Source organism: Narcine bancroftii, unplaced genomic scaffold (assembly GCF_036971445.1).
Source record: "Narcine bancroftii isolate sNarBan1 unplaced genomic scaffold, sNarBan1.hap1 Scaffold_267, whole genome shotgun sequence".
NCBI lineage: Eukaryota > Metazoa > Chordata > Chondrichthyes > Torpediniformes > Narcinidae > Narcine > Narcine bancroftii.
The window spans coordinates 331,613-357,349 of record NW_027212002.1 but is presented as its reverse complement, the minus strand read 5'-3'; the positions used below and the strand labels follow the sequence as shown (position 1 = coordinate 357,349).

General features: G+C 42.4%; 1 protein-coding gene across 2 annotated transcripts in view; it reads left to right on the top strand.

Annotated features, from left to right (window-relative positions):
- LOC138750789 (glycophorin-C-like) overlaps nucleotides 1-25,238 on the top strand; it is a 108,078-nt gene extending 82,840 nt beyond the window's left edge. For both annotated transcript variants that reach the window (XM_069912929.1, XM_069912930.1), the window contains one exon: nucleotides 21,304-25,238. In XM_069912929.1, coding sequence (XP_069769030.1) covers nucleotides 21,304-21,500 — 197 coding nt within the window. In that variant the 3' untranslated portion in view covers nucleotides 21,501-25,238. The remainder of the gene's footprint in view (nucleotides 1-21,303) is intronic.
- Nucleotides 25,239-25,737: the final 499 nt, after the last annotated feature.

The following is a 25,737-nucleotide window of genomic DNA, read 5'->3' as shown; positions in this document are numbered from 1 at the left end:
TAACATGCTCATGCAAAGACTAGCAGGTCTACCAAAGCTTCCTTTCATCTACTCTTGTGCAGTACACAAATGTGCTGGAGAAACTCAGCAGGTCATGCAGCATCCATGGGAAGTAAGGTTTTGGGCCTGGGCCTTGTAGAGCGCGTCGAAAGAACCAAAGGCTTGTTGATCCGAACCGAGGCTTTTATTGACTAAAGACTGGAGCATATCACAAGCAGGTCGACCAGTCCAGAATGACCTGGTCTGGGTAGGAGCAATCCTTTTAGACCTGCCAGTAGATGTGGCTACACTCTCAGCCAATCATGGTCATCCTACACGACCATCTGTAGATAGACACACTGGTGATAGAATCTGTCCTATCACAGGTCTTTCATCAGGTAGAAGTAAGAACAGACAGGTCCCTGTCGAGAAAGGTGGAGGGAGGATAAGAGGAGAGAAGAGAGGCATGGGCAGGGGGTTGGAGCACAGGCTAACAGGGAAGGGGCCTGTGATAGTACAGGTTCTATCACCAATGTGTATATGTAGGATGGTCGTGTAGGATGACTGTGATTGGCTGAGAGTGTAGCCATACCCACTGGCAGGTCTTAAAGGATTGCTCCGAGCCAGACCAGGTCATTCTGGACTGGTCGACCTACTTGTGATATGCTCCAGTCTTTTAGTTAATAAAAACCTTGGTTTGGATCAACAAGTCTTTGGTACTTTCGACACGCATTGCAGGGCCATAAGGTGGATTCAGGTAACAGGGTGGAAGAGAAAAAAAAACTGAGAAGTAATGGGTGGAGAGTGTAGCTCTCTGACAGGAGAAGGAAAGGAAAGACGCTGTAAGATAGGAGACAGGGATAGGGGAAGAGTTTCCATGCCTACCTCTTCGACTCTCCCTTCACCCATCCCTCCACAAAGTTCCACACACATTTCAATGCCAACCCCTTCTGCCGTATTGATCTCTGTGCGTACTTCAACCAAGAAGCATGTGACCCCAGCATCTGAAACTTTCTTGTTGAGCAACTTTCATCTCCTCTCCATGGATTCTGGCTGAATTTCATCCATACCCTTTTGAGTGCAGATGCAGAATACCTCAACCAATATATTGATGAAGAATTCCTCCAGGTATAATCATTAGGGTTCTAGTGAGTGAAGGCATGACTCGTAGTTTTCATCTTGCTTCAACAAGCATTGCTGAGAATTGGGATTTTATCACCTGGAGTATTAATGATCATTATTTCAATTCATACTCGAGTCCATGAGGGATTTTGCACTGGAGAACTTGAACTTAAAGAAGCATAGTCTCTTGCAATCTAAAAACTTGAGAAGGAAGATGTGCGAATAACTCCACGTACACATGAACTAAAGAAACAGCAACTCTAGTATTGATCTGTGATTACATTTTAGACAGGAAAATTGTTCTTGTACTGAACAGCCTCATCTTTACATCCAAAGCACAAAAGAAATATGATAAAGGGATGAAAGGTATTAATGTGTTCACAGAAAGACTGAACTAGAGAAAGAACATAGTAATGAAGTATTGAAATGTGCTGAAAAACCAACAAATACCAAACATAGTACTTGATGGAATAGTTGATACCATGTAAAAGTTGAACCCTCTAAAAATCTGGCATTTTCCATATATTGCGTGTAAAAGATGAACCCCCCTCCGGCATTTTTGGGCCTGGCTCTGACGCAGTGACACCATCTATCGCCTAGACCCCAGCTGCTCAGCCACCGGAGTTCCCAACGTCCCGATTGTGGACTGTCACCTAGGCCCTGGCTGCATGCCGACCAGAGTTCCCAACATTCCCACTACAGTCTCACCTAGGCCCTAATCACCCACTCATCCAAGCTCCCAGTGCCAAGGCTGCCCTCCATCTGAGCTCCAGATGTTCTGAACACAGACTTGGTCCTGACTGCCCACCCATCTAAGCTCCCAACACCACAAATGTGACCCAGCCACCTGCCTCCCTGCCCATCCACACTCCCAACATCCCGAATGGGACAGATACTTACCACGGTCAAAAGTAGTATGCATGTAATAGTCAACCCCCTAAATTTTACTCTAAAAATTGGTCTACAATATTTGACAATTTTGCATGTATCTTTGGCTTGGCTTCGCGGACGAAGATTTATGGAGGGGGTAAAAAGTCCACGTCAGCTGCAGGCTCGTTTGTGGCTGACAAGTCCGATGCGGGACAGGCAGACACGGTTGCAGCGGTTGCAGGGGAAAATTGGTGGGTTGGGGTTGGGTGTTGGGTTTTTCCTCCTTTGCCTTTTGTCAGTGAGGTGGGCTCTGCGGTCTTCTTCAAAGGGGGTTGCTGCCCGCCAAACTGTGAGGCGCCAAGATGCACGGTTTGAGGCGTTATCAGCCCACTGGCGGTGGTCAATGTGGCAGGCACCAAGAGATTTCTTTAGGCAGTCCTTGTACCTTTTCTTTGGTGCACCTCTGTCACGGTGGCCAGTGGAGAGCTCGCCATATAACACGATCAGTACCTATCTATATTAATCCAATTTACCTGCAAATGGTACTTAGCCTTGTTCTCCTTGGCCATCTTGCTTCTACTGGTCGAGATATATAAATGCTGAAGAGTACCCAACCCCTCAGTACATACTCCCTAAACCTCTAATATTAGACCTCTCTGATCTAGAATGCCTCTTGCCACATACCCTGACCATGCCTCTCATGACTTTGTGCACCTCCATCAGATCCCTATTCAGCTCGCTTCAGTCTAAAGAAAGCAACCCATTGTCTCTTCAGAACTGAAATGTTCCACTTGAGTTAAAGCTGAACAGCTGTCATCTAGTTGGCAGGAAGTTCAGATGAGGTAATTCTTGCTTTGTAAATCAGAGACCAAAGCAGAAACTGCATTGCAACCTTGTGCTCCCATCCAACTGCATCCTTTCTACGTGGCACAAGAGCTGAAAATCCCTGGCTCCTTTTTTTTTATCTTTGTTCAGCTGGTGAGAGGAGAGTTTTGTTTGAAGAGTGGATGCTGTGTTGTAATGGGAAGATCCAATAGTGATTTGACATCTTCCACCCAAACTCTAGAGCAGCCATTTTCAACCTGGTATGGCCCCTCTAGAACTCTGTTCAAAGTTTATCTGGCCCATTCCCTGTGAAGCAGTCAGGTTTTGGTTTATTCCATGCTTCTTTCCTATTGACTGCATAAAAATCATTTAAAAAATGTTATGTGAGATGAAAAGAAAACAAGACTTTTGCTTACATATGCTGTGGGCCCCAGGGGAGCTGTAGGGCCAAAGTTGAGAATGGTTGCTCTCGAGCAGTGGTTTTTAAAATGCCCCCCTAAACTCACATTCCACCTGCTATTCCCTATGCCATAAGTGTTCTGTGATTAGTAAGGGATTGCTTAAAGTTGGATGTGGGTGGGAAGAAAAGGGTTGAAAACCACTGTTTTAATCATCCCTCATTGACTCGTCCTGTGCACGGTTTCAGAACTCCAAAGGAACTCTATGCCAATAACAATTTTTCTCGAGCAAAATATTTCAGTAACAACTTTCCCTTCCTATTCACATACCACCTTAAGCAATCTCTTGCCAATCACAGAGGGATTGCTTAAGGTGGTATGTGAGTTAAGAGGGCAGTTTGAAAACCACTCCTCTAGAGGGACAGATGAGTAAAGAATGGAAGTTATGTTAAATTTCTTGGAGTATACTTTGCGAACTGAATTCACCTGAGGGGGCCTGACATCAATTATAGCCATAAATGGGACAGGATGTGCCTGACAGAGTGTGTAGGTGGGTAGCTTGTGAGTGGCTGATATAGGAACGAATGCTTTGTGGACCATGTGGCAATGTCGGATTGAGGGGGCATCTGTCACTGAGCCATCTATGATAAAAGTGTTTAAGATTTTAAAAGGGACAGACAGAGTAAACGTGGATAGGCTTTTTCAATTAAGAGTGGGGGAGATTCAAACTAGAGGGCATGGTTTAAGATTGAAGGGGGAAAATTATAAGGGGAACATGAGGGGAAATTTCTTTACGCAAAGGGTGGTGGGGATGTGGAATGAGCTTCCGCCAGACGTGGTTGAGGTGGGATCATTGGTTACATTTAAGGAAAGACTGGATAGTTACATGGAGAGGACTGGAGGGGTATGGACCAGGTGCTGGTCAGTGGCACTAGGAGGGTGGGGATTTGTTACGGCCTGGACTAGTAGGGCCGATTGGCCTGTTCTGTGCTGTAAGTGGTTATATGGTAAGTACGGCAAATCGAAGGGTGCTGGACTCTTTTTTTCCACTGGCACCTATAAAGTAAGGATTCCCTAGGGCTCCACTAATTACCAACATGGACCAACATAGGGTATTCAAGTATGAGTTGAGAGTGGGTCGCGTCGGGTCACGTTTGGTGCCAAAAGCGAAGTTTGTTGTGCAGACAGCATCCGTGGAAAAAATGCTCAGTTTTCAGAGATTTTTGGTTTTCATAATTTCAATAAAAGATTTCATACATGTATTACATGAAATTTACTTTAGTCTGCTGGAGGGCAAAGATTTGCCATCAGCCGAAATTGCCCAGCACTCCTTCCAGTCAGAGAATGAGGTGCAAAAGCAAATTCCCCGACTCAACGTTTTCATTGGTACTCCCACATCCTCCCCAGCCACACAGACTTCAGTCCAAACCATCGGCAACCCAGCTCCATAGCCAAACCTTGCCACAATCAGGGAGCCTTCAGAGCCCTCGGCACTCACCCACATCCCAGATCCAATACCTGACATCTCTTCAGTCAGTATCGTACCAGTCTCCAACAAAATTATAAAAGCATCATAATTCTAAATCTGTTGAAGACATTAGACCAAGTGGGATTATAAGTGTAGAGGAAGATGGTAGAATGTAACATGGAAAAAAAATTTATGTCACCTACTTCAAATGTACCAGATAAGCAGAGCATTTATAAAGTGGTGAGAGATTGGGTAATATTGATTTTCAAAATGATGTAGGTGTGCTTGTATACATATTAGTGAAGGCCAACATGTCACTGAAGGCCAACTCTGAGTGGTGTGATTTGCATCGTGGTTTAGCACCAATGCTACTTATTCAGCACTCAAATCTGGCACTAACTGTAAGGAATTTGCATGTTCTCCCCGTGCCCTGTGTGGCCTTTCCTTGGTGCTCTGGTTTCCTCTCCACCTTTCAAAATCTTCAGGGCTGTAGATTAATTGGGTGTAATTGGGTGGTACAGATCTCAAAGGCCAGAACATGATTCTACCATGTTGTAAACAACAAAAAAATAAAGGAGGCAATTGAAAGGGCATGTTGTGTTATAATGAGGATTGATAACTGAATTAAGAAAATCTTACTGTCGTTGGGTGAGACTGCACCTGGAGATTTGACTGCAATTTTAACCTCATTACCTAAGAAAGAATGTACCTGCCAAAGAGGGAGTGCAGCAAAGATTCATCACCCTTGTTTCACTGTTGGAGAACCTGCTATATTGTGGCAAGGCTGGGAAGGTAGATTAAATAGGCTGGGTCTGTATTCTCTATTGCTCAGAAGAATGAGAGGCATAGGGTAAGATAAGCAGCCGGCGCCTTTTTCCTGTCAGTAGTAGCAAAACACCAGAGGACATCTGTACAAAATGAAGGGAGGAAAGTTTCGGGGAGACATCAGGGGTAGGTTTTTCACACAGAGAGTTGTGGGGGTCTGGAATACATTGCCAGGGATCATGGTGGAGGCTGAATTCCTAAATCGGGGCATTTAGGAAACTCTTGGAGAAGCACAAGGATGGAAGAAAAATAGAGGGCTATGAAGTAGGAAGGATTTGTTTTTTTTTGGTAGGAATATATAGGTTGGCACGACATTGAGGGTCAAAGATCCTGTACTGTGCTGTAGTGTTCTATCATACAGACATTTGCAAAGTCCTGACAAGACCTGACTGGCTTGCTGCAAAGAGAATTTTGGCTCTGACTGACAGGTCATGAACAAGATCCGCAATTTGTGGATAATAGGTAGATGATTTAAAATTGAGGGGAAGAGAAACTATCTTCATTTGGCGAGTGGCAAACCTGCCAACCTCTCTATGCTGGAGGGCTGTCGAGGCTGGGTCATGCGTTCATTCAGAGCCCAGATCGATGGGTTTCTGCATATTAACAGAGGTGAGAGTCATTGCAATATTGCTTGAAAGTGGCATTTGGCTGGCTCCCATTTCTGTTGTTATCAGGACAGAATGTTTTGGTGCCATAGATCAGCAACACTTTCTAAGCTCTTGGAGAATGACCAGAAATAGATGAACAAATAGTTTTATTAAACCAAGAACCCTGCGAGATATCATTCCTCTTATCTATGTTTACACTATAGACCTGCTACTGGTTCCAACAAGCTCCACTCCAACCAGAGAGCAGTTGTTTAACTTAGCAGTTCTTAAAGTGGTACTCCGCCAGTATAATGATAAACATAATTATAACAGACTTGACATTGCAGATCGATAATCGGAGTTTAAATGAAAAATCGTCAACTTTGTTGCTGCTGTATCTGCGGCAGTCTTTAACTCCGATTTCTTCCATCTGCATATTTGATTCTTTTTATTCTCTATCTGTTGCTGAGCATTTAGGGGACGCTCCAACATTTGGACGACATAACAATTTTCCCTGCAATTCTCCAAAACTGAAAATTGATGTCTCATTGAATTTCCATAACGAATCAACACAATCCTAAAATGATTGTTACCATCTTTAGTTCCATGGTAAATACATTTTCAATAGGGGCCATTGATTTTTCTCGCTGATGGTATTTTGTAGTGTTGATAAAATCTTTAATCTGCTGCCGGTGATGTTCTGAGCGATGACCTTTATTAAATTATGAGTGGTGGAGATTGTTACATTTTCTTTTCAAGGAGCAGGTGGGTCCAGAACAAGGGATCACAGTTTGAAGGCGAGAGAGGAGAAATTGAAAGGAGTTCCGTGGGCTTTGTGAAGAGGGTGTTGATTATCTAGAATAATATACAAGGGGAGGCGGTGACAATTACAATGTTTGAAGGAAAAGAGTGAATGAAATGCGTGTATCACAGCCTGATTCTAAAATATGATTTCAAGTTCAAATTTATTGTCAAGTGTATCGAGATGCAGTGATAGAGATTGTATTGGGAGCAGATCAGTAGACATCTCATACATAGTACAAAGAATAAGTTACAGGACAGAGTGAAGGGTTACAGAGAGAGATCAGTTGGTCCAGAGTAAAGGCAGCATTATTAGCATCGCAGTAGGCCCAACGCTGCTCCAGCACCAGAAATCGGGTCCAGGGTTCGAATCCCATCCTGTCTGTAAGAAGTTTGTATATTCTCCCCATGTCTGCATGGGTTTTCCCCAGGGGCTCCGGTTTCCTCCCACTTTCGCAAACAGATGTCTGTTATTCTTGGTGGTCTGACAAGCTAATTGCAGCCTTTAGTTGTGTGTATAAACAAGCCATTTAAAAACAGCACGATGGGAGAAAAGGATTGTGCATTAACATGAGCAAGAAAAATGAAACACCCCACCATTATACTGTCAGCGCTGGAGTTATTGTTAAGGCTTTTAAGAAGTGTGGTAATGGCCTTGACGGCACTGAGGACGATGCATTATTTGAAAACGGTGATACCAGCTGGAGTGACGCTGAGCTTTTGGGCTTTGACCGTGATGACACCTGATGAATGTTCAGGCAGTGAAGATGATTAAAGTCTTTGTTACAGAATGTTGATGTTTTATTCTATTTTTGTTTATGATCATTACTGGTTTTAATGGTCTCTTATTAAAGGGTTTCTCTTGTTAATTAAAACAAGTTTTATCAATGTCCTAGATGCATGTTCTGCCCAAGTTTTACCTATAAATACACTAAAACTATCTTTTTCCTGATCATTTCATGCTAAAAATGAGGGGGGTGGGGTTTGGGGTTGGGGGACTGGGGGTGGGGAGGGGAAGTGTTATATGCCAGTTAGTCCTTTATGCTGTGAAATACGATAGTTAGAAATGGAATTCTCAACCATTTGGCTGAAATTGTTTTTGAAACAGAACATTTTTGTGACTAAATTTTCTTTCACTATATTGCATCCCATTTAATATTGCACTTCCCCCTGTGACATTGATTTCATGAGCGGAAATTAAAACTGTTGGAAATTGTGTCCTATTTCTCTCACAATGTCAAATCTGTTCACAGAAGCATTGATCTTCAAATGAAAGAATTATGTCAATTTTCCAGTGTTTTGTCTCAACTTTGGTCTTCTTTTGCATCCTTCAATTGCTCATGTGCCATAGTTGTGACTTCTGAAAGAATCTTTTGTTGGCGGGCAAGAGGCACAGTTAATAAATTAGTTATCCAGAATCCTGAGCTAATGATTGGAGAAACAAGTTCAAATCCCATACAAGAGAACTGAAATTTAATTAAAATTTATTTTGAATAAAAGGTCTGACTCCGAAAAGACTAGGCAGTTTTATTAAGATCTATTGTATTTATTTTGAAAGGAAATCTGAACTGCCATTACCCAACCTCTCTGTGACCTGCAACAATGTGGTTAACTCTTCACTGCCCTTTAATATTGCCATTTGTGGGTGTTCCAGTAGCAAAGTTCCGGCAACTCACGGATCCAGTAACTCTGGTTTGATCCCGCATTGTCTGTGTGGAGATTGCACCCTCTCCCACTGACCACATGGGTTTCCTGAGCAGTAAAATGTAGGCAGAGTTGATGGGAATGAGGGTGGAATAAAACAGGATGATTGTAACATGAGGTAATATTGCAGCTCTGGTCACACTTGGAGTATTGCATTCAGTTCTTGTCACCTAATTACAGGAAGCATGTAGATGCTGTAACAGGATGCAGAGGTGATTTTCCTGGAGATTTACTTGGGTTGGAGAACTTGTTTTATGAAGCAAGGTTGAACGAACTAGGAGTTTTTCCTATGGAGCAGTGAAGTATGAAAGGAGACTTCATAGAGATATATAAAATTATGTGAGACATGGATTATGAGAAGCATAGGTAGGATGGACAGCCAGGACCTGTTTCCCAGCGTGACAATAACAGGTACCAGAGTACATCTATTTAAGGTGGGTAGAGGAGTGTTTAGGGGAGACGTCAGATACACGGTTTTTGCACAGGGCAAGGTGGTGCCTGCAATGCATGGCTAGGGATGGTTTAGGAGGATTGTATAGTAGTTACCATTGTTGTGGTGTAAGTTTATTTAGTTAATGGTCCAAAGTCCATGTTTCAGGTTAAGGAAACTTTTTTACTCAAATCTACCAAGTTATTGAAATAAACAGAATAAAATAAGGTTAAGAAATTGAGTTTTATAAAGAATATGTGATGGGTGTTGAGAAAACATAATGGTAAAGTGAGGGTACCCAAAAGGAAGCAAAACTGCAGGAAAAGTATCAAGCAAACATATTAACTGAGCCTTATTACAGGCTCCAAAGGATCTGTGGGTGGATACAAATGTATTGGGAATAGTGAGTCTGAGAGTGATTACTTTCAATCAACTTCCTCCAAAAACATCGTGAGCTCCTGTAATCAAGCCAAGCCTCACACAGAACCTTGGAATTGAATTACAAGCCTGTGGTTCTAGCCAAATTGTTTCTGCCTGTGCAATGTTTCCACAGTGAAGCCAGAAGGGGGGTGAGGGAGGAGGGGGTGGTCACAGTTGTCAAATGACCATTGCAAGGTCTTTGTTTCAACCTACAAGGAATTTCCATCTCTTTATCCCCTCCAAACACCACACCATTAGAATTTATCCTTAAATATTGTTAAATTCTAAGTTGTTAATATTACATTAAGTTTCAAAGAATCTTAAAGACCAGAGAATTTATCACAGGATTCACAACTAAAACCCTCCCCACCCACAAAGCTCAGATGGGCATAACAAGAGGTCACAAATCCCACTGAGTCCATATTGGATCTCTGTAAATCAATCCTGTCCCCCCCACATCTGATCTTACCAGCCTTCAGGTTTGTCTCTTGTGTCCCACACTATTTCCTTTTGAAATTGATGGTCTGCTTTCCACAGTCCTGTCAAGAGCATGTTCCAGCTCATTTCCGCTCACTGACATAATGATACCTTTTCAAATAAATTCTTAAATTTCCCTTGCATCTGTTGTCTAAAATCTTAACTTTTGTGTGGTCTAGACTTCGTGCCACCAACTAAGAGAACAGTTGTACTTCATCTCCCTTCCCTAGACCTGTTATAATCTTGTAGACCCCATGCAGAACTCCTTCATTTTTAGAAAACAATCTACTAGAGCAACTTACAGGTCAAGTGCATCTATGGGAAAAAAAGAATGGTCAAAATTTCAGGCCGGAACTAATCGTGAATATTTGAGTCCTCTGGATTTTTTTTCCTCCATATCTCATTTCTTGAAGGTGAACTCTTCTCCAATTTAACCTTGCAGTTAAATACCCTTTGCAGCTTTCAAACTCTTCTGAAATTGTCGCTGGAACAGAACATTCTGAGCAAAACCAGAACTTCTTAAATGCTCATTTTCCTGCTTTTATACTTTGGTAACTACAGTAAAACTCCTGGTGTCTGTCACCTCTGGGGATTGGTAGATGGCAGTTTAATCGAGTTTTCTGGTCGTTTGAGACTGCGTGTTGCGTGAGTTGAGAACTAACAGTGAGATGCATCAATTTTAAACTTCTGGATTTTTTACCCATTTCTTTTCCGTGATTTTTTTTTGCTGGTGACTTGAATTCTGAATAGCAGGGATAATACCCTATTTCCTCAATACTTCTTGTCACTTTCAAAAGTCCATGTAAATTGAAGCTCCAGAGTGGTCTTTGCATGTAGTTTTCATTTACACTGATATCCAGTCAGCGATGATGTGATCTCTCACTGTTGTCATCCACTTTGTTTAGTTGATCTGTTTAATAGCTTATTTGATTGGGATAAAAGACCATAAGAAAATAAGAGCATGCTCCACTATTTAAAATTTCATGACTGATCTGCTTCAGTCCTCAACCTTTATTCTGTGCTAGCTCCATATTTAATTCTCAGATCTTTTAATAATTTATCTGCTTCCTTTTAAATATTCCCAAAGATCCTGCCTCCAAAACCTTCCAAGGTAAAGAATTCACCACCATCTGTGCGCCTGCTGAAATATGCCCATGTAACCAAATAAACTATGAACCCCGTAGTCTTTGGAGAGTAGGAGGAAACCGGAGCACCTGGAAAACTCTTGAAAGTCAGCACTGGACTTGACATTGTTGTTGTAGTAGCATTGTGCTAACTGACTGCACAGTCCTATGAGATGTTCCTACATACCTCCCTAATCCTGTAACAATACCCCCTCACACAGAAATGCTGGAGGAACTCAACTGGTCTCTCAGCATCCAAAGGAGGTAAAGATATATTACTGACATTTCAGACCTGAGCCCTTCCTTAAGGTAGTATAGTATGGTATAACAATTGTCCGTGCTGTAATTGTTATGTTATGTTATGTTATCTCTAGCTCCCATGGACACTGAGATCAGCTGAGCTCCTCCAGCATTTCTGTGTTTTTGTAACCATCGCAGCATCTGCTGACTTTCATGTTTCACCCCCTCCTTTGAGATTCTGCCCTCTACTGAAAACCTTCCTCCTCAAGATCGTGGACGTTTCAATAAGATCACCCTTTCTCAACTCCAAAGAATACAGATCTTTAGAGTGTTGATCACATTAGGAAATCCAATCTTCCTGCAGACTCTCATCAACTCAAAATCATTTGCTGCTGGCGACGTCACTCTCTTTGCCCTGTTCTCAGTACTTTGCTCTCACTGAGTTCAACAGAGAATCTGGGCTACCACAAAATGTTTCACTGGTACCTTCACATCTGGCACACACCTTCTCTGTCGTGGGCATGGCCAGATTGTCACAGACCTTGTTCTGAGGGAGTTTTGGAGAGAAAGTTGAGGAATTCCCCAGGTTAAAAGAGGGTTATCACCAGTACTGGACAAGAGAGTTGATGGAGATAGGTAGAAATGTATTTCCTTGTGTCAACACCAGGTTAAATGAGGTATTGATTGCCGAGATGACAGGAAGAAATTTAAGAGGCTCGATTTACTGCTTCACTTCTGTTGATGTGGGATTTCTCCTGTTGCTTAGTGAATTGTTCTTGTTGTGTCCACATTAATTTTTCAGGACCTTGCTGTTTAATTGCGATGAATGAAAAACTTTCATGCTCTATTTTCCTTTTGAGTAATAAAAATTGGGTAATTGTGACTTTGAGGTCACATTGTTACATCATTAATTTGAGAGAAATTTACTTCTTAATTGTAACTTGGGCTAAAATATGTAACAAAGAAGAATATCTCCCAGCAATGAGGTCCTGCCAGAGGTGTAGACCCAGGAGAATGGGGAGCAGAGACATTCTGCTGCTCCACAGGGTGCAGCCAACTGGCCCAATTGCCAGCGGCTGTGTACAAGCTTTAAATGGTCTGTTGAAGGAAAATCCGCGGGCTGTGCCGATGATTGGCAGCTGCATGAGGGATGCAGATTCTGGGGGAGCAGCAGGCCAGTGCAGGGTGGCAGAAATGGGGAGAAACATCCTGTTGCTGAGAAGGCGAAGCAGAGGGGGTGATATGACAGAAATGTGACCGTGGTAGCAGGCCAGCGAGGGGCTCAGTGGCTGAAGGACCCACACAGATAGCAGGCGGTCATTGACTTGTTGTTGAGAAACTCATGGAACCGGGATTCGTGATGGTGCTCAGGACAAAAAGAGCCCCCGAACAGCCTCAGTCGTATTGGAGATTTAGATCTAGAGCTCGAGTTGCTGATGGAGTAAGTGGGTTGGTGAGGCTGCGAGAGCGCTGGAGGCGAATCCATGGAAAGTTATTGTCTCTGAAGGAACTCTCTTTTGCTTCTCTTTCTCTCTGAATGTATAGGATACTAGCAAATACTAATGGTGACTTTTTGTCTGCCTTATGACAGGCAGAAGGAAATTTTGTGTAATATTACATTTTGTGTATTATTACATGACAATAAATGAATTTTGAATTTTTAATCTTGTTATGTCAACAAGAGTGATAATAAAACAAAGTGAAACAGGAAATTCAGCTGAGGCTGTGAATGTAGCAACGCAGTGTCCATAGGAAGCAAAAATATAAAACCAATATTTCGGGCTTGAGGCTTTGTCAAGGATTGAGCAGAAAGCCATCAGGTTTCTGAATAAAAAGGTAGGGGGAGGAGGAAAGAAGGGTGTGGAGTGGCGTATTGGCCGACATCGGAAATATCTCAGGTGGAAATGGAAAGGAAGAGAGAAGCTGAAATGTTTCTCCATCAGTTTGTGTATTTACTGATATTAACACAGATTTTAATTCAATAATGAATAAAATGCAGCCAGACCAGTTACACGTACTGCTTAAAATATTTACTCCACGATTATAACAAGCATGTAGAATAGCTTGATTATTAATTGGCTCCATCTGTTTCTTCTGTATTCTGATATTAAGGTGGTCCCCGTCTGATTTTGAGAGGGAGGGACAGATCCTGGGCTCAATCGCTTCAATAGAGGGAAGCTCCCAGTGGCCATCCATTTCAGTTCCTCCGTCCATCCCCATGCTGACGTCTCTCCATGGCCTCATGCTGCTGGTCTGAGGCCACTTGGAAATGGGAAGAACAACATCTCATATTTCTGTCTGGGCACTCTCCAACTAGATGGCATTAACATCAACTCCCCTCCCCCCCTCCCCATCTTCAACCCCTGTCTCCTTTCCTCTAGTTCTGTCCCTCTCTCTCTCGCACTTTTCCCTTTTCCCTCTGTCTCCTTTCACAGAGCCTAACCAATTCTCACCTTCCCTCTTGTATCTAATGAACACCTTTTGTTTGTTCTGTACTCCTCCCCCTTCCATTCTCCCCCCTTTATTGCCCAAGTCTTTAATTGTGTCACCTGCCTGCAGTTTTGTTTATACATCGAAGAAGGGCTCAGGCTCTAAATGTCGGTAGCATATCTTTAACTCCTATGGATGCTGTGGGACCAGTTGAGTTCCTAAAGCATTTGCTGCGTGTTTTTACAACAATCACAGTGTCTGCAGATTTCCGTGTTTCACTCCCTTCAAAAGTCCACCAACATTTTACTGTCTATGGTAGATTTTGATTTAAACATTGCTCCGGAAAAGTCATCACCTTTATTGATAAAGAGCAAAAACCAAGAAGTGAGAGGCAGGATCCATGAGCAGATGTGTTTGAGTCAATGTGTCAGGTCAAGACCTTTTGATAAAGGGTCCTAATATCATACATGAACAGACAATTTCTAAGCATGGATGTGGCCTGGCCCTTCCAGTTGCTCCAGCTGGCGTGGTGTTTGCTCAGAATCCCAGCATCCGCAGATTTTTTTGCATTTCTCTACATTGTCTAATAACTTTGCATTGCTCTTGTCCATCCAACCACAGAAAAATAAATCCCCAGTCTGGGCATACAGAGGCCTCTTCATCCCACCATTTCCTGCCAGTTCCTGCTTCCTATATCACTCAGTGAAGCTGCAGCTGCCAATTGTCACAATCCAGAAGTGTGCTTCAACTCCAGTTCCTGTGACCCAGTGAATCACAAAAGCCTAGGTACTGAACGATGCCAGTTTTCCACGGACACCCAGTGTCTCTGAGGGGGCTCTCTATTGCTTCTCTTTCTCTTATTGTTAGGGGTCCCAGGCAATGTTCATGATAACTCTTTGTTTGTCTGATGGAAGGGAAAAGTTGAAGATTATCATTCACATTGCATTTTTATGACAAGAAAAGGAATCTTGAAATGTAAAGACACACAAAGGGCAAAATGCAATGTGCCATTGAATGCTTGATTCAAAGTGCTGCTACCACAGGATTTGGTAGCACACAAGACAGATGTCAGAGTGCATTAGCCATGCCTGGACTAGTGTTAACACATCTGACACAAGAAGGAACTATAGGTAAACTCTTTGAAGCTGCCCAATTCACTCATACGTTAGCTTTTTTTTTGTTTGTCATCCACTTTTCTCTGCATTTTATGTTTGTCTCTTCCCTTTCAAATATTTACTTTCTGTTTGTTATCTTCTTGCCTTCATATATCTTCCTTTCATGCCTACTAGTTGTTCATTTACTGACACTCTCCATTATTTTATTTAATTTGGAGGTACAGCATGGTAACAGACACTTCCGGTCTATGAACTACGTCACCCAAATACACCTAATGACCAATTAATGCTCACCCTGTATATCTCTGGAATTTGGGAGGAATCCAGAGGGAACCCACACAGGTCACAAGGAGAACATACAAACTTGTTACAGGCAGCGCCAGATTCAAACTGTGAGAAACAGAATTTGCTCGAGACAAAAACTGAGAACAAAGAACTTTTATTCTACTATTACAACAATGCAAAGTTGGGGGCTTCCCCTTACCCTGGGAATACACATAGATACTGAGGCTGACCCAACTTTTATACATTTCATTTCAGTACAGAGATACCTTCCCCCTAACAATCTTCTGCCTCCTGGATTGGTTTAGCATTAGGTAATTCTGCCCACGTCTGTTCCCCTGGTCCATGTTGGGATCCTATATTAACCCATTCCCCACTATGACTATACTTTATATCTATGCCCTGTCTACATTCTAAAGGTAAATAATTGTCACCTCTGCTGCCCCTATTCCAGGAGGACTTAATACATCATGAGTAATTTAGGGATGTTCCAAAAACGGGGAACCAACAAGTAAACAATGCAGTAAATGGTAAAAACAACATTACAGCACTTTTTCCCGGCGTAGTGTAACTTTCAGATCAGAAGGATGAAGGACAGCACGCCCGGTGGAGGGTAGATTATCAATGTCTTTAGTCCGTGGATCAGCAGCTTGTTTAATTCGTTGTATATGAGTCCACCCCTTTTCTTTCGTTCGCACTGCAGTGTCTGTAATCAAAAGTACACAATAGGGGCCATCCCAGACAGGTTTTAGTTGGTGATCTTGCCATGCTTTTACATATACCCAATCACCAGGTTTAAGAATGAATAGGATACTCCAGGGGTGGGGAGTAACAGCTGCATGTCTATTTTCTCCGTGAGCGCAGCCTGTTTGGCAGCTGCATCTGCCTGTCTGTTCCCCTGTGGTTCAGGACTGTCACCACTTTGATGGCTCCGTACATGAACTACAGCTATTTCCTCAGGTAATGTAAGAGCATCTAGAGATTGGACAATTAAGTTTTCATGGATCAACTTTTGTCCTTTTCCAGTTATCATTCCCCACTCTTTCCAGATCTCCCCAAAGGTGTGCACTACACCAAAAGCATACTCTGAGTCTGTGTAGATCATGCGCACCTTGTTCTCTAGACCCTGGAGAACTGTACAGAGGGCATACAATTCACAAGATTGTGCTGACCAATGACTGGGAAGGTGACCGGCTTCAATCACCACTCCTTCTTTCCCATCCACTACACTCTACCCGCTATAGCGAGTGCCATCAATGCAACGAGAAGATCCATCAATAAACCACCTTTCACCCTCCTGTAAAGGCTCATCACTTAAATCCTCTCTAATTTTGGTCTGTAAATCTATTACCTCTAAACATACATGCTCTAACTCATTTATGGTATTGTCAGAATTTGGAGAAACCAAGAAAGCTGCTGGATTGTGTTCTTTATTCGTAATCAGTGTCAAATCATCCCTATCCATTAGGATCGCTTCATATTTTAAAATTCTAGAGCCTGTGAGCCACCTTCCAGCACGTTGTAAGAGAATATTGCGGACTGTGTGAGGGGTGTGAACTATCATCGGGGCACCAAACATAATCTTTCGTCCTTCCTCATCTAAAATAGCAGTGGCTGCGATGGCTTGCACACACTCTGGCCAACCACGACAAACAGGGTCTAAAACTTTTGACAGAAAAGCAACTGGCTGTCTACAGCCTACTCTCTCTTGTGTTAGTACTCCGGTGGCTACACCTCCTTTCGCATTGGTATATAGGTCAAATGGCTTATTTAGGTTGGGTAAAGCCAACACTGGGGCACTAATAAGGCACTGTTTCACCAAGTTAAAATCTTTAATCTCTTCCTTTGTCCAGACAACAGCTTCGCCCCCTAGAATCGTGAGTTTATCATAGAGAAATCTGACCAGGCTAGAATAATTTTCAATCCAGATTCTACAGTATCCCACTAAACCAAGGAATTTCCTAAATTCTTGGGCATTCTTGGGAGGGGGGATCTGTAGAATACCATGTATCCTCTCTGGACTTATTTTCCTAGTTCCCTGACTTACCAGATGACCTAAGTATTTAACTTCTGATTGAACAAATTGTAATTTGGATTCGCCCACCCTGAGACCCTTATTCTCCAGAAAATTCAAAAGTTCAACAGTAAACTGCTTAGCTAATTTGTAAATTTTTCTCGTAATTAACAAATCATCAACATATTGTATCAACTGACAATTCTCTCTCCGAGGAGCCTCATCTAGTATTTGTTCTAAGACCTGGCCAAATAAATTTGGTGATTCTGTAAAGCCCTGGGGAAGGACCGTCCACCGATATTGATTCTTGTGTCCAGTAAAAGGATTTTCCCATTCAAAGGCAAACATGTCTCTGCTCTCTGTTGCTAACGGACAGGTCCAGAAAGCATCTTTGAGATCAATCACACTAAACCATTTACTATGGGGATCGATTTTATCCATTATTGTATAGGGATTAGGTACAACCGGGTGACGGGTGAGAATAATTTTGTTCAGCTCCCTCAAGTCCTGCACTAATCGATAGATACCGTCTGGTTTTTGGACAGGTAAAATTGGGGTATCAAAAGGTGACATACAAGGTTCGAGTATACCATCTTTCACCAACTGGTCAATTACTGGCTGCAGCCCCTTTCGGCCAGCCATCGGAATTGGATACTGTTTTCGTCTAATTACTTGTTCAGAATCTTTTAAAGTAACTTGCAGGGGAGGAATATCTAACACTCCTCTATTGCCTCTTTCTGCCCATACTCCAGGATTTATTAGTTCTCGATCTTCCTCGCTTAATACATACAATTGAACCCTGATACCTGATTCCTGTGGTCTGGTGCCGATAGCCAATTGGTCCTGTAAATCTCGTCCTAACAAACAAACTCCAGCTTGGGGAACTAGTAAAATATCCTCTGTTATTATCTTTTCTCTCATTTGTATTCTTACATCTCTTAATACAGGGACCGTAAAATCTCTTCCTCCTACTCCCGAAATCATCACGGTCCCCTCTATCTTAACACCCTCGGGTGGTTGTAAAATACTAGACCGGGCTGCCCCAGAATCTACTCAAAAGGTCATCTTGTCACTGTGGAGTTCTATGCTTAAATTTACCAATGGTTCTCCGTGCAGCCCCACGGTGTGTATTGGCTGAGAACCGTGACCCCCCATAATCTGCTTCCATCTGTCGGACTCTGGCTTTACCCTACCCTTAATTTAGTCTAGGTGTCGTCTGAGTCCAGTGTGTTCGTTAAATGAAGTGATAGGAGAATCAGTTTATTACACAGCATAAGAATAAAGCTTAACAGAGCTCTGGTTCAGTCATTAGTTCATAGGTCACCTGCACAGTGAGCTATTCCCCGAGACTGACCTCTACTGTCCAGTCTCTACAGTTTATATAGCTCAACCTTATCATACAGAACAAAAGTTGGCTTTCTTTGCTAGATTTCTTGTATAAGATTTATCACAAGTAATTTCCTGCTCTGCAGTTATCTGGGGTGTAGAGCTCCCATCTTTTTTAATCCTCAAGGTCAGAATATCCTGTTGTTTTGATCAGAAATCAATTCATACCCCAGATATTTCTAATTATTTCTTTGTTCTCATCTGGCCATATTCTTCTGTTCTACTAAACACCTCCTTCTGTCTTAGCTTCTTACTGATTCCATTCTCTTTGTTTCTGACAGTCTCTGTCAGGATTCTTTTTGTTTATGCTAATCAACACCTCCTTTTGCCTTAACCTTCCTACTAAATTGTTTCATACCTATCCTCTCTTTTGTATCTTGGGAGCAGGCAATTCTAAACCTACTGTAATCAGCCAACTTTGCTACATACTGTGGCTGCCCCTTACTTACATTACTCTTTCCCTTCACCATGAGGTAAATATTAAATTGTTACATAGTACTGGATTCATGTATACAAACTGAATAGTACATAAGCATATATTCTACATATTTTCTATGATTAATTAACCCCTATATTCCAACACATCAGTGTGTAAGGTCGCGTCTCCCTGGCTTGCATTGGGCATTCTCTCTTAAAATAACGCACATCGAGACTAGTCAGGGGCACATTTACAAAACCGAGACCCCCCTCCCATGGGAACTTCCCGTAAAGGTCTCGTCCAGTTAGTTTCTGGCTTATCCTCTCCTTTATAATGTCTAGGTTCCTGCTCTCTGGGAAATGAATCAAAGGGTTCTGCCCTTTCTTCCCGGAGGGTCTCACACTTCTCTGAATTAAAGTCGCCTCTCTCTCTTGTCAATAGAGGTGGTAATCGAGTACTTTGTGAAGGGTCATCATACCACCCCTACTTTCTTCTCCTTTCTTTAGCTGTGGGGGAGGAGGGGAAGGTGCAGAAGGATAGAGCATAGGAGGGGGGGAAAGATAGGAGCCGGCATAGGAGGAGGATAAGGTGGAGGAAGGGAATATAACACATCCCATCCTTGTGTTTCAGGGACAAAATGTTCCTTATCTTTCTTGTCCTTGCATTCCTTTTCATTCAAAACCAGTTGATCAAACGATCCCCTGAGCCAGCAGGCTGCATATTCTCTGCTCTCAATATTATCTCTTTGATTTTGATAGAGCCAGATGTTCAATGCCTGACACATCCAGTCATCCTCGGATCCGAGCTTTGGCCAATATACCGAATTCCCTTTTATCGGGTTTTTTAACCCATTCCAGACAGCAATACCTGACCATGGTCTGTCTGTCTTTCCCACGGGTTTTCCCCGCACCCCAATCAGATAACATTAATCCTAACGGACTTTGCTTAGTTATCTGATTGTTCCGTCCTTCCTTAGGACTATTTCCCTTGCTACTCACACCTCCCATACTAACAGGTAAGTAAAATTCCTCTTACCGGGATCCAGTAGCTATTCCTAGCGCGCTTCCTTAACATCCTCCCGTCGTTTGTTCTCAGTGCCTCTTCTCGGATATCACTCGCTTCGTCCACTGACAAGTCACCCACCGTCCGTGAGTCCAGCTGAATCAGCCGGGGTGCACCTACCCTCGTCGTCGGGCACTCTGTCAGTGGAGGGAGTGGGATCCCGGACGAGCCCCCAATTGTGAGAAACAGAAGTTCCTTCACAGAATTTGCTCGAGACAAAAACTGAGAACAAAGAACTTTTATTCTACTATTACAACAATGCAAAGTTGGGGGCTTCCCCTTACCCTGGGAATACACACAGATACTGAGGCTGACCCAACTTTTATACATTTCATTTCAGTACAGAGATACCTTCCCCCTAACAATCTTCTGCCTCCTGGATTGGTTTAGCATTAGGTAATTCTGCCCACGTGGATTCTAACTTCTTCTCAGTTTATGTGCCTTCCTGCAAACTTGTTAGCCAGGAAATACCATGTCTTTGTTCTTTACTCATTGATCAATCCCCAAGACTTGCTAAAGCTATCCACTTGCTATCCTGTTTTGAAGATCCTTATTTTATTCTACCTTTATGACCCTTCCTCCCATTCCAGCATCCCTTCACCTTAAGTTAACCCATAATACTTCATTTCTAATGAGCACTTGCTTGACTCCTCCCATTCCAGTATCCCTTACAAAACCCAGGCTACTGCCGTTGTACTATTAACCACGAGGCTATGATGGGCTTTGCAAATTTAAGATACAGCAGGGTAACAGGCCCGACCGCTCACGGAACGATGCCACCAAAATACACAAATTGGCCTGGAAACCCCATGTGCTTTTAGAGGGTGGGATGAAACAGGAGCGCCCAGACAAAACCCACGCAGACTTTGGGAGAAAGTACAAAGTCCTTACAGGCAGTGCAGGGTTTGAGCCCTGGTCTCAGTTGTTGACACGGTAACAGTGTTGCCCAAATCAGGGTACTAACTGTGCTGCCTTGAGCAATGTGTTTGGGTAAGTGTGGGCTGGGGATGGAGTGGTTGACCTGAGTCTGTTCATGTGGAAAGTAGTAGTCGCATTCTAGAGAGGTTCAGGATTGAGATATTTAAGAGTTTTATGCATAGAGTCTGGTTGTATGCTCACAATCCAGTGTTGGTTTCAGCCTTGCTGAAGTGACAGGGTTTGCTACATTTGAGCAAGTGATACAGAGTCTCAAAAATAATATTTATTTTCCCTGTTAAGTAGCAATATGATAGAATTTGTAATTTCATTATAACACCTAACATGAAAAGTATTGTCTGACAATAAATCTGAAATCTGACTTGAATAAACTATCTTCGTAACCCACAGGTGTCATAGCGGCCGTGATCTTTGTGGTGACTTGTCTCCTCGTGGTCCTGATCCGTTACCTGTACAGGCACAAGGGCACGTATCACACCAATGAGGCAAAGGGCACAGAATTTGCTGAGAATGCAGATGTTGCTTTGAAGAACGATCCGAACTTCCAAGACTCTGTGGATGAAAGTAAGAAGGAATACTTCATCTGATGGCGGGATCTCCAGACCCTGAAAACCACAGCCAGGACTTGCAATCTGTGCTAGATTTTAAAAACCGCTCCGGTGAGGGCAGGGGAGGGGTGAATTTGAAAACAAAATCTGTTTATTCATTGTTAATTCTTTTCTCTCTGGAAAGAAATCACAACCTGGGCTCTTCATGTGCAAGCAAAGAGAACATTCTTGAAAAATGGACTTTGCAGGTGTCGTGTAGATTTCCTATGGTAGGTTTCCAAAGATGAGTACCACAAGTGTCAGAGAGTACAAGTGCTCGTATATTAAATTGGTGTCACCTTCTAGATTTAATAATTGCTTCAAAGATCCATAAAAGCTATAATATCTCTAACAAAATCCATAGCAATCTTTTTTTCAGACTAGGCCACTGGTCAAGAACCGTTTTGACAGTTTAAGTGCCAACACTAATGAATGCTTTTTTGTGTGTTCTACAACATGATTTAAGAAATTCTGATTGATTTTATGGCCTTGTCCTCTCTTGGTTAATAAAACATCATCTTGTTTATTGCTGCAGTTGAACTGAAGACCATATTTCTGAGCACTGCAGTGAGCCAATCTCATCCTTGCCTACTTTTTTGGTTGACGTAAGGAGCGAGAGCATTCAATAGTTACTCTCTCACATCCACTTTCTCAATGGAGAATTGAAATCAGCTCCTCTCCCTTCACTTTCCTCTTTCCCCTCAACTCCTCCTCCCACTCCCCAGCTACCCGTCTTTCGCTTATTCCTGACGAAGGCCCAAGCCTGAAGCTTTGGTCACCATTTTTACGTCCCGTGGACGCTAGCTGACCTGCTGATTTTCTCCAACTCATTTGTGTATTGCACTTGAACCCAGCATCTGCAGATTTTCCTGTTTAAATTGAAATTAGTTTCTCCTTAACTGAATTTTTCCACCAATTTGTCTGTGACTTCAGACAATAATCAAAAGCTGTGCACTGCCCTCTCTCCTCGCACAGCAATAGAATAGCAATTCTTCTTGAACAAAGTCAAGCTCAGGTTTTTGGGAGCTGCACAGAGGGTTGAATTCAATGCAGGAGATAAATGAAGAAACGAATTATTCTCTCCATCCTGGAAATGTGGTAAATGGTTGAAGTAAACGGGAGAGAGTTCATTAGGTCAGATCCTACTATTGTGTGACATTTATTTACATTTAAGGTATGTAATTTCTTCAAATAATTTGTCTTTATTTATTCTCTGATGTGCAGCTTAGCTGAACTCATCATTATTTCACATCATGGGTGATGTGCACTAATTTTCTTTCCTATTCTCGTATGTACATGAAGTAATCTATTTCAGTCAGATTGTTTTTCTTATTTTTCAATCCAGCACAAGCATTTTAAGTCAGGCATTTCTAATAGCCATTTAATATTTTACTGCAAGTTTTATTATGCATTGCAAGAAATGAAGGATGCTGGATAACAGGATTAGGAAATTATATTTTTAATTGTGTGTGTGTACATATTTTCTCAGTATTGTCCACTTTCACTGTGGTCCTGGGAGTAGTATCAGATTAAATTACTTATTTCAGTTCACCTTGGACCTTCAAGGCACTAATCATTAAATCTTCACCACCCTTGCCCTCACTCCCTTTACAAATCCCTGTTTACATCCTCCGGTGCTGTGTGACAATTCGGCATTTTAATCTGCTTAAAGCTCTTCTCCACCTCACAGTTCCCCAGAAGAGAAGTACAAATTCGACAAACTGGGAGAAGAACTATCTTGGGGCCGATATCTCCATGTACTGACAGCTCGTCATCAATGTTAAAGCAGTGGGTGTAGGTTTTTACATAGAAACGTAGAAGATAGGAGCAGGAGTAGGTCATTCGACCCTTCGAGCCCGCTCTGCCATTCAACGAGATCATGGCTGAACTTAAAGTTCAGTACCCCGTCCCCGCCTTCTCTCCGTAACCTTTAATACCCTTATACTGAAGAAATAGATCTAATTCCCTCTTAAATATATTTAATGAACGTGCCTCTACTGCCCTCTGTGGCAATGAATTCCACAGATTCATCACCCTCTGGGTAAAGAAATTCCTCCTCATCTCGGTCCTAAATGGTTTGCCTATTCTCCTCAAACCATGGACCCGGGTTCTGGATTTTCCCACCATTGGAAACATCCCATCTGCATCCATTCTGTCCAGTCCAGCCAGAATTTTATAGGTCTCTATGAGATCCCCTCTCAATCTTCTAAACTCCAGCGAGTACAATCCCAGTTTGTGCAATCTTTCCTCCTAAGTTATTCCTGTCATTTCAGGTATCAGCCTGGTGAATCGCCTCTGCACTCCCTCCATTGCAAGAACATCCTTCCTTAGATAAGGTGACCAAAACTGCACACAATACTCCAGGTGGGGTCTCACCAAGGCCCTGTACAACTGCAGTAAGGTATCCTTGTTCCTAGACTCAAACCCTCTTGATATGAAGGCCAACATACCATTTGCCTTTTTAACCGCCTGCTGTACCTGCAGGCTCGCCTTCAGTGACTGATGTACAAGTACCCCTAGGTCTCTCTGCACTTCCCCATCTCTTAATCTATTGCCATTCAAATAGTAATCTGCCCTCCAGTTTGTATTACCAAAGTGGATAACCTCACATTTATCCACATTGTAGTGCATTTACCATGTATCTGCCCAGTCCCCCAATTTATCCAAATCACACTGGAGCTTCCTGACCCCCTCTTCCATGCACACAACCCCTCCTAGCTTAGTCATCTGCAAATTTGGAGATATGACATCCAATCCCCTCATCCAGATCATTAATGTAAATTGTGAACAGCTGGGGTCCCAGTACAGATCCCTGTGGTACCCCACTGGTCACCGCCTGCCACTCAGAAAACGAGCCATTTATCCCAACTCTCTGTCTTCTACCTGCCAGCCAGTTCTCAATCCACATCAATACCTTGCCCCCAATCCCATGAGCCTTGATTTTGGAAGCCAGTCGTTTATGCGGGACCTTATCGAAGGCCTTTTGGAAATCCAGGTACACCACATCCACTGGCTCGCCCCCATCTATTTTACCTGTCACCATCTCAAAGAATTCCAATAGATTTGTCAAGCACGATTTTTAAAAATTATTTTACAAAAATTTGATGACCAACAAACACTAATAAGAGTAAAGACATAATTTTTCCCTTCCTGCAAGCGAAAGAAGGAAGAAGGGAAACCTGTTGCAAAACCTTTTTGTGGGTTACTTAAATATGCACTTATTATTAAAGATGTATAGGCTTCCTCCTGAACCAATATATGTAAACCCCGCTGAGGGCCATAGAGTATGGAAGCAAGCCCTTCACTCACTGAATCCTCACTAACCATCAATTACCTACTCAAGTTAATCCACCTTGAATTCTTTCTTTATTCCCATTCATTTCTACCAGATTCTACCACTCACTTCCATGTGAGGGGCAATTTCAACCTACAATCCTACACATCTTTGGGTGTGGAAAGAGGCAGGAGCACCCCAAGGAAACCCACCCAGTCCCAGTGAGAATGTGCAAATTTTACCCAGACAGTACCCAAGGTCAATTTCGAACCAGGGTCAGTATAGTTGTGACACAGCAAGTCTACTAACCGTGCCTTTGAGCAATTGAGGAATGAACAGTAATAGCAATGATAAGATGTTGGAAGCAACAATGAAGAAACATACATTAATGGAACAAACAATATATTTAGTGTGTAATTCCCACTGGAATCCATTGATATAGACAATAAAATGTGTTTCCTACATTCATCTGGATATGACCTGATCATTTGAACCTGAATATAAATGGCAGATGGAACTGAGGTCCAATTCTTATTTTTACTAATTATTATTTGGAATGAGAAAAAAAGTGAATTTCTATAAATAAAACCTTGCGTTACCTCAGTGCCTTACTTTTCAAGTATGGTTGCCATTATAACATGCATAAAATCTTCCATTTGACAGACAAAAAGCTCCACAAACAGCAAAGAGTAATGAATAAATACTCTTGTCACTGCATCGTTTGTTTGAAGTTCAGCAAGTAAGTTGTTGAGCAAAGTGCGATGGAGGTGTAATTGCCTCAAATTATGTCCTTTCACAATGTAATCGATGAGTCAGGATTCTATTTGTGGATCATTGAGAATCTGGCATCCACCACAGAGCAATGCTCTGGACCCTAACATTAAGAATTTTAATAATTAAATTGAAAACTCTTGTTAATCTTCAGCATGTAGGGAAACATTTGTGGAGAGAGAAATAATGAAT